This window comes from Centroberyx affinis, unplaced genomic scaffold (assembly GCF_046629955.1).
Source record: "Centroberyx affinis isolate AG114_WGS23_722 - 3 ecotype Tasmania unplaced genomic scaffold, CSIRO-AGI_Caff_v1 ptg006633l_1, whole genome shotgun sequence".
NCBI lineage: Eukaryota > Metazoa > Chordata > Actinopteri > Beryciformes > Berycidae > Centroberyx > Centroberyx affinis.
In genome coordinates this window covers 162,644-171,366 of record NW_027283362.1, presented here as the reverse complement: position 1 = coordinate 171,366, position 8,723 = coordinate 162,644, and the positions used below count along the sequence as shown (strand labels likewise).

General features: G+C 40.7%; 1 protein-coding gene across 1 annotated transcript; it reads right to left on the bottom strand.

Moving 5' to 3' along the window:
* Positions 1 to 616: 616 nt before the first annotated feature.
* On the bottom strand, positions 617 to 2,603 carry LOC139638887 (protein S100-A1-like). Its single transcript, XM_071512918.1, has 3 exons — positions 2,446 to 2,603; positions 1,196 to 1,338; positions 617 to 1,023 (listed from the first exon to the last, which is right to left on the bottom strand). The coding sequence occupies exons 1-3, from the start codon at positions 2,582 to 2,584 to the stop codon at positions 883 to 885; spliced, it is 423 nt and encodes a 140-aa protein (XP_071369019.1). The 5' UTR covers positions 2,585 to 2,603; the 3' UTR covers positions 617 to 882.
* Positions 2,604 to 8,723: the final 6,120 nt, after the last annotated feature.

Sequence of the window (8,723 nt, the reverse complement as noted above, 5' to 3'; positions counted from 1 at the left end):
TCATATAGGCTACTGTAAATATTATACAAATATCCTCCACTGCAGGTCTAACTGTTTGCGTACAGAGCCTTCCTATAGACAAGCTGTCATCTCTGTCTTTTCATCAGGATTGATTATGAGGGGCTTGTACAAAGGCCTCCTTATTGCTGTATTTACACCGGTTCTGTAAATGGTCCTTCATATGTGAGCCGCTCTAGCTTTAAAGTCCTAGTCTCCTGTTTAAGGACCACATACTATAATATATAGAATAAAGATGTCGGCCTCTTAATCCTGGTCCACTGTGGTAAAGCGTCCAGACGGAAATATCACCTCATAGAATAGCAGAGGTTTGGAAGCATTGGGTGTGCACTGCACTGTGGGATGGGCCAGGAAGACTGAGTGATGCCAAACTAAACTAAAGTGAAAAGACAGAAACATATATTTTGTTTAAAGATTATTCTATACTAAAGGCATTTCTGCTTTATTAGATGCAGCAGAGTGATAGGAAAGATGAGGGGGTGACACTGACATGACAACATTGACATGACAACGCTCATTGTTTGTGCATGATACATAGCCAGGAAGACACCTCTATGAAATGTATGTACTGAATCATAATAAAAGGACAAACACAAAATACCTTTTTTAAAATGTGAAAATATTTATTTTGCTTTCTTTATGATTCACTTCTGACATACAAAGCAATTGGGCTAATTATTCTTTTTCAAAGTCAGCACATTTGTGGTCCCTCTATATAACAACCTGTCAATGACTAAACAGTCTTTCTGTCTATGTGTGTTTATCCAATCTCCTTCTCAGAAGCTATGATAGTATTGTAAATATTTGTGATTGAGTCATAGATGCGACTGTAGATTGCTGCTGAAAGGTGTTATTTCACCTCTCTCATTTTGGTGATCCCAAGAACTCGTTGCAAATTGTGGTGAGCGCAGCTACCAGAACTATATACTCATTGAAATCGACAGTGCCACTCTGGTCGGCATCCAAATCTTTGAAGACCTTGTCCACCCTGGCTGGGTCACCTTTCTGGTGTATCAGAGAAAGAGAGACAGTACAGAAAAAGAGAGAGAGAAAGAAAGAGGGGGAGTTGTTAAGTTTATTGTAAAAGATCTCAAACATTGCAATGTCAAAGGTACAGTATGGTTTAAACTGGTAAAACTGCTGTCTGTTACAATAGCACTACATCTGTTTTACTCACTGGCAGCATGTCTTTTAGCTCAGCTTTGAGCAGATCATTGAGTTCTCCTTTGGTCAGTGTGGCGTTGTCTCCCTCTTTGCTAGAGTACTTGTGGAAAGCTTTGATGAGCAGCGTCATTGCGGTCTGGACATCTGTCATGGTGACTGGGAAAAGAGAAAGGTGCATTGTTGACCAGTATAACCCACTACCATGAAAACTCCTCATTTACAAAGATGCCGGTCTATATTTTTTACATGGGTTTGACTACTTTTGGTGTCACTTTTGAACACATGGATTGCAGTCTACTGCTTTGCTACACACAATGAAAGGATTAGAAGGGCGTATGCGGGGATGAACAGCTTGTTTAAACACGATCAGGGATGTCTCTGGTCAACACGCTTCCTCTTCTGTCTCATGAAGGCGAGTGGTTTTAAACAAGGGACAAGGCCACGTATGAGTGGCACAACAGATGTACAGACACACAGTGATGGCTGAACACCGGTGGAAACAAACTAGATTGGTGTGAGAGGCATGTCTGCATTTTTCTCAAACAATTCAAAGCTTCTAAGCCCCGTCTCTTTTCAGCATACCTTCTGCTCGCCCACTCACTTGACTGATCCTTTCTTCTCAACAGCTCTACCATAAGTTCTGCACTAACTCCATGGCATAAATTATGCACTATTCTCACTCATTGCTTTTCCAGTTCCTCTCACTCATTTTTTTTTTTCAAACATACTGTCAGTCTCTACATATTTTAACAGCACTGTTTAATTGTTTTCTATGGCTATAGAGATTTTGGATGGAAGAAGTACAGCAGGCTATGTGAACCAATATTGCTAATTTAGTATAATCCTTGTAATGTCACTTTATTGTCTAGTACTTCAGCAATTCTAATGTCTATGATAAGAATCCATGAGAACAAATGTACGGAAGCACAAATAGAGACAGAGAGAGATGAGTAATAGACAATGAACTTGCTCTTCTCGTTTTGTGGTACCTCAGTAGGGAGGAATGATGAATGTAGTTACATTGTAAAAATAGAGTAGTTTGACTTTAGATATCTTTAGTCTATTCAGACTCAGCACTCCAACGAGAGCCACAATAGACAAACCACACCCAGCAGCTCACTCATGCCCCTCGGCATGCTAGATATTATGTAACATTTATTAAATAAACTAAACCAGAAAAACAACTCAAAACTTAAATAAACTAAACAAAAAACCCCAACTCAAAACTTATAATTTAAAACTTTTAAAAATGATTTCACTCACCAAAGTTGTGTGAGGAGTTGAGCAGACTGAGAAGGAGGAAGAGAGGAACTGGACAGCGTACAGTTAGTGGGAACTTTTTATATAGAGGTTGACACACCCTCCTGCTGAGCCTCCTTTCTTTCTTTCTTTCTTTGCTCATGCAAGTTAATCATTATGTGTGTCCTGTAATACGGTTAGTGATGTTAGCCTATATCATCTCTTTTGACCAGTCTGTTAAGGGGAAGTACAAGTCTTTAACTTCCAGGTGCATGGATATCTATGCTGGAACTATTGAGTGGTTCAAAAAGGATTATCCGCACACTAGATTAGACCTCCTTTCTTAATACTTTATTTAATGTGATGTTAAAAAAAAAAATCAACTGTTGAATGTCCATGGCAGAACCATTTGCTTATTCAGGCAGTTTAACACAGCTTGCCTTGCAGAGTGGATCACAACACAACACAAAATACTACACATTATCAATTGTACACTATCCCAGTGATCAGAGCCATAATGTCATTCTGTCATGGGCCAGCACATTGTAGCAGCATCATTTGTCAGTTACAGTAGCCTACATCAGGCAATGGGACAATTTTGAGATTTACTGAGTCTCTATCCCACTGGTAGCAAAATGTAATGGCTATACTACAGAAAGTCTACCTCTATATGTTTGTCTGTCTGCCATGTCTCTCTATCTCCATGCTCACATGCTGACAGAAATGATCCTGTTCTTGCTTGCCTCATGTCAGCTCTTCACTGTGTATCATCATTTTTCTGTGAGAAGGCATATAGGAGAGCTTAGCGTCTTAGCTTGGTATTTTGCAACAGAGAGCAGCTCACTCAGCGACCACTTGTCTCTGCACGCACAGACTGTGTTTATGTGCAGTGTGTCCGGTGTTGCTATGATCACAAAATGGGTAACTGGCAGTTGTGTGTTAGCAGATAAAGCTCTCAGAGGGAGGGTCTGGATTCAGTATTTCTGTCTACATCCCTCTCAGAGGGAAAAAGAGGAAGACAGAAGGAGCAGTTGGGTGGAGTCACGGGTTCCATAACTTGGTTGGTGATTCACTGGCAGAGAATGTGTGTGGAGACAATATGTGCCTTAAGCAAATGCATTCTGCCCATTTGATGTTAGATGATACTGCCACTTTTATTAATGAAGACTACACTGGATTGTCTGTCATCACGAATGAGAGTGATTGTTCTTATGCAGCGGTAAAGAAGTCAGATTGCAGATTCAGTGTTAAAGTTGAAGAGGGAATCAGAATTAACGTTGGCTCAAGTACAAACTAGTATTGTCTACTTCAGTCCCTTTCTCTTTCTCTCTCTCTCTCTCTCTCTCTCTCTCTTTCTCAACTTGTCTATCTACCCCCCCCCACCCCCCCACCCCCCACCCCCACACACACACACATTGCATTGGTGGATTAAGTGGTAGAATGACAGACATTAAAGTCATGTTTTGTGAATTCCCGGGGTGGAGCACAGTCTTCGGCAGAAGAATGCTTGTGGGTTCTCCAGCTAATTAGATGGCCAGTCCACAGACAAAAACTAAGAACTAAATCTCTAAAAGTAAACTATCAAATTGTGTCCTACCTTTATTTCCAATAAACGTTTAGATAGCAAACAGCTCACAAAATGCACAATGTATTTCATCTATGCCATTTGTTGTAAAAGCAGGCTGTTGATGACAGACAGTAAAGCCAAACCGATCAGCAAACAACATCAAAGTTGGCTAAGCCAGAGCAGAACTCATTTGACTACAGGAATGCACCAACTCGCCAGCAAAACATCCCCTTATCTGGCATTTGGCTGTTAAGAAGATAGTGACGTGATGTTTGAAAACATAGATATGAAAAGTAGGCTTGGAAAAGGGAGCCACTTGTTCATCTAGTTCTGTAACATCAGGGCAGGTAAACAATATTGAGGATGTTTGAAGTTCTACTACCTTAAAGTCAAAGCTCTGGCATCTTTATTTCCACAATTCTTTTAGAGTTAGATGAGTTAGCTGATATTCCGGATGCTTATATGGATGCAACATATGCTTAAATAATATGTTGTACTGAATGATCAAAATACCCATACAGTGTACAGTTTATAGTCTACTGTATGTGTTAAGGTGAGCAGGGCTCTCTGTGTCTGGCTGAACTGGCTGCTGTTGTATATTGTGTACTTTCTGGGGCTCTACAGGGACACAGCAACAAGACCGACAAAAACTTTCCACTACAACTCAGTGGTTGATTCCAGTACACAACTATGTGCCTGCGTGTGTGTGTGTGTGTGTGTGTATGTGTGTGTGTGTGTGTGTGTGTGTGTGTCCAGAGCGGGGGATTTCAGAGGAGGAAGAAGCTTAATTACGACATAAAGCATTGGAGTTAAATGGGGACATGGTTTCAGCTAAATGAAGACAGATGAGTCTTCTCTATTTTTCTCCCTCTTTGCATCTGTTATTATTTCTATCTAGTTCCTTTCTTTTCCCACCTTTTATCTTACTTCTTCCTCTGCTAAAAAGTGTTTCTCTGTTCAGTGCTCTTTTGCTTCTGCAGTCACACACTTATTTGATGCACACATGATGTGAATCAGGTTTTTAACATATTGCTTTCAGGAAATCGATAAAACTCATACGCAATAAGTTAACTTGATCCAAAAAGCCCGCAGCAGTTCAACAGCCCCGCTTATACAAGAGTTTGTTATGAGTCATTATAGTTTATGGCCAGTGTTTTGGCTGAATCTATCCCTGGAAAAGAATGATAGTTTGAAAAGCAGAGCTGATTTCACTTGGCTGTAGTTTGGTTTTCACAATAATAAGGCTGCCATCATCCAACTAAGTTTAATATGAGTTACCATAGGACACTAGGAAATATGAGACCCACACAGTACAATACAATGGCTTCTGTGTTTGCTCAGGGTACGGCTCTATTTCTCACTCTCTGGTGTGTGTGTGTGTGTGTGAGAGAGAGAGAGAGAGAAAGAGAAAGAGAGAGGAGAAAGCAACAGTGCAAGCACAAACAAGTGAGGACATATACCTAGGGCTGTGAATGTCTTAAATGTTCTCTCTTTCTCTCTCTCTCTCTTTCCCTCTCTCGCTCTCTCTCTTTCATCTTTTTGGAATTGAAGACTTCAATAATGTATAATGCTTCTCATAGACAGTTTGTGCATGTCAGTGTTTGGCTCTCTAACCATCTTACAATGGAAAATTACAACTCTCCCCTCCTTTAGTCCCTCCCTCCCTCTTCCCTCCCTCCATGTCTCCCTTCTCCTGAAAGTTCTCTTTAGTTTGCCTTCAAAATGTAGATGTAACATAAGATTATGTGAATGTTGACGCTCATGTTAATGCAGTGTAGGTACCAGTATTAGGTGAAAACTATATGATTACAATGTATAGAATTACATAAGGAAATAATAAAGATTGTTAAGAAAAAAGTTCCCCTCAGTCAAAAAACAACAGTTTAGAATAGCTCAACTGAATTCAACAAAGTCTCTCCGTCCCTCTGTCACGCAGAACTATTTGCTTCATCCTCCCTTAACCAACAGAGGCAGCTATAATGGGTCCTCTCAGTCACGTAATTACTTCCTGATGCCAGCTCTTTTATGCCAGCTCCATTCCTCTAACATCCCCTCCACTCCTACTACCCTCACTCGCATAATTTCAGAGCTAACTGTATAACAACAGCAAATTACAAACCTTAGTGTAAGGGATGGTTGAACCTCTCTGATTTAAAATGGAATGGGAGTCATTTTTGTCAAACCAACACACACTTGATTCTTGTTACAGTTTTTGAGGCACTAGAGGCAGAATGTAGCTACCATTACCCTGAAATATCAAATACAGTGCATTCCAAAATGTTTCCTTGTATGGAAATAATTTTCCATACAAGCTGTTTTTAGTCCCATTGACTACCAACAGGATTACTAAGACATCTACTGCTTCTAATATTTCAAAAACCAAACCACTGGAGCTTTTCGGAAGGATTGAGAGGACTCCAAGTTCATGATAAATTACATTGGCTTGTGCACTCTGCTTTCTGTTCACATTAGTTAAGAATGAGAAAAGTTCTCTCTCACACTAAACTCTTGTAGGGGGAGTGAAGGAGTGCTGTCACGCAGGGAAACCAAATCTCTGCTGATTTCTCTGCATTCTGTTTCCTGTCTTTGTCCTCAACTCAACTCTCAACTGGATGGAAAACGAGAGCAGCTAGACTACATGGAGTCACAGAGGCAGTGCCACTGGATATTGTCCATCTTGCGCATGTGCAGGTCCAGGATGACACAGGGCAGCCATGCTCTCTTCCATATATACGCTGCTATCATCCTGAGGTCTGCCTTATTCTCTCAGGTAATTTGCGATTATTAGCTCCCTTTACCAGTCATAGAGCCACGCAGGTTTAAGAGTGGTGCCTCAAAGGCATACAAATCCTTCCGACAACTGGCTGATCTGTGCCCTGACCTGGGAGCCTGCAGTCCAAGACACAGCAGTTCTCGCTTCCCATGTGACCCAGCTGGGTATTAGTGTCAACTACGACAAGAGCTCCCTCACATCCTGCCAAAAGGTGGTGTTCATTGGTACACTAATGAACTCTCTGCAAATAATCGGCTCACATCAACAGGTGGTGATAACAGTGCCTCCGCCTTCACACAGGGAGCGGTGAGGATGATAAGGTGGCTTATCATCCTGTGGTGGTTCTTGAGGAGGTTACACTTAAAACCAATATTTATCAGGACGTCCATCTCTTCTTGATTTCACTAGACAATAAAGTTAATTCTTACTGGTCGATCAAAAAACAAAAACTGATTGGCTCTGAAAACTGATTGGCTGGACCATACAGGGAAATCTTGCAAAAGTTGAACAGATTTTAACTCTGGCGACTAGTGCCACCAGCCTGCGTGTGCACGTCTCATGCACCAGCACGGCAATTCCACAGGAACAAGCTTCACTTCCCTTCTGCCTAGGCAGAGCAATGAAAATCCTCTCACCGCCATCCTCTCATAGAAAATGAATGGCACACTTGGAATGTTGTGTACCATCTGTTCGTCTCATTGATATTAGCTTTGATATTTCTTCCTGTAACTGGTTCAGAAATTAAATGCATGATAGGACACAATGTATATTTAAAGGGAGTATCACAAGGTTCAGTCGTGGTCCTGCACTCTTCACCATCTATACCAATAACATAGGGCTGAATATCACACATTTTAAACACCACCTTTATGCAGATGACACTATTGTGTATTTGAGCGCTCCCACTGTCAGGCAAGTGTTTAGTATCCTTCAACAGGATTTTGATGCCATTCAGAGGTCACCGATTGATCTCAAATTAGTTTTAATTGAAAGAATAACCAAATTAAGCTTGATTTCTACTATAGAAACAGAGGATGCCTCACAATGGAGGGTAGAAAACAATTAGTTCAGTCAAATTTTATGTCTGTCCTTGATTATGATGATGCAGTTTATAGCCCCTGGATCCACAGCGTTTTAATTTCATTACTGGTGATGGCTATTGCACACATCACTGTTCTGTATCAAAATGTAAACTGGACATTTCTCTCTAGGCCGGAGCAGCACTGCTTACTTTTTATATATCAATCCTTATTACAGAAACTACCAAGTTACCTCACTTGTCTCCTGCAGTATAGGAAATCACCCTGTCACACTTGTGCTCAGGAATATATCACTCTGGAGACTCCTTATATCAGAGCAAATGTGGGTGAACCTGCCTTTGGTTATTACACACCTATTAGATGGAACAAATTGCAGGATACACTTAGACTTGATGACTCAACACTCCCAATTTGTTTCAGCAATCAGAACAAACTTGCAGCATGTGAATAATAGCTGTCACTAATTCCCCATTTGTACTATTTGTCTTATCTTATAATTGTTGTCTGTTCTTTTATCATTATTTATTGTCTTTTTTCTCTGTAATCCATTTGATTTTATGTATTGTTTTTTACCCTGGAAACATGGCATACCTGCTCTCAGTGCGTTTTCTCTGTTTAAATAAAGGTTGACCGCAGGGCTTAGGTAAGGGGGGCTTTCCTGCCCTACGTCATCCCAGGTCACATGTGGTTTTGTTGGAATAAACGCAATATCCAGTGTTAAGCATTGTCTTTGGTGGTCAATTGTATGGGCCCATACATTCTACCACCATCAATACACAACAGAGAAAGTAAGAACAAATGCATGATATTACGTATTCTCTTATTTACCTCATTTCCATAGTTCAAGCCTATAACCAAAACTGGGTTGGACGGTTGCGAACTGATTTGCAATGCAAGTCATGAGGCAAAAACACATAAGAGT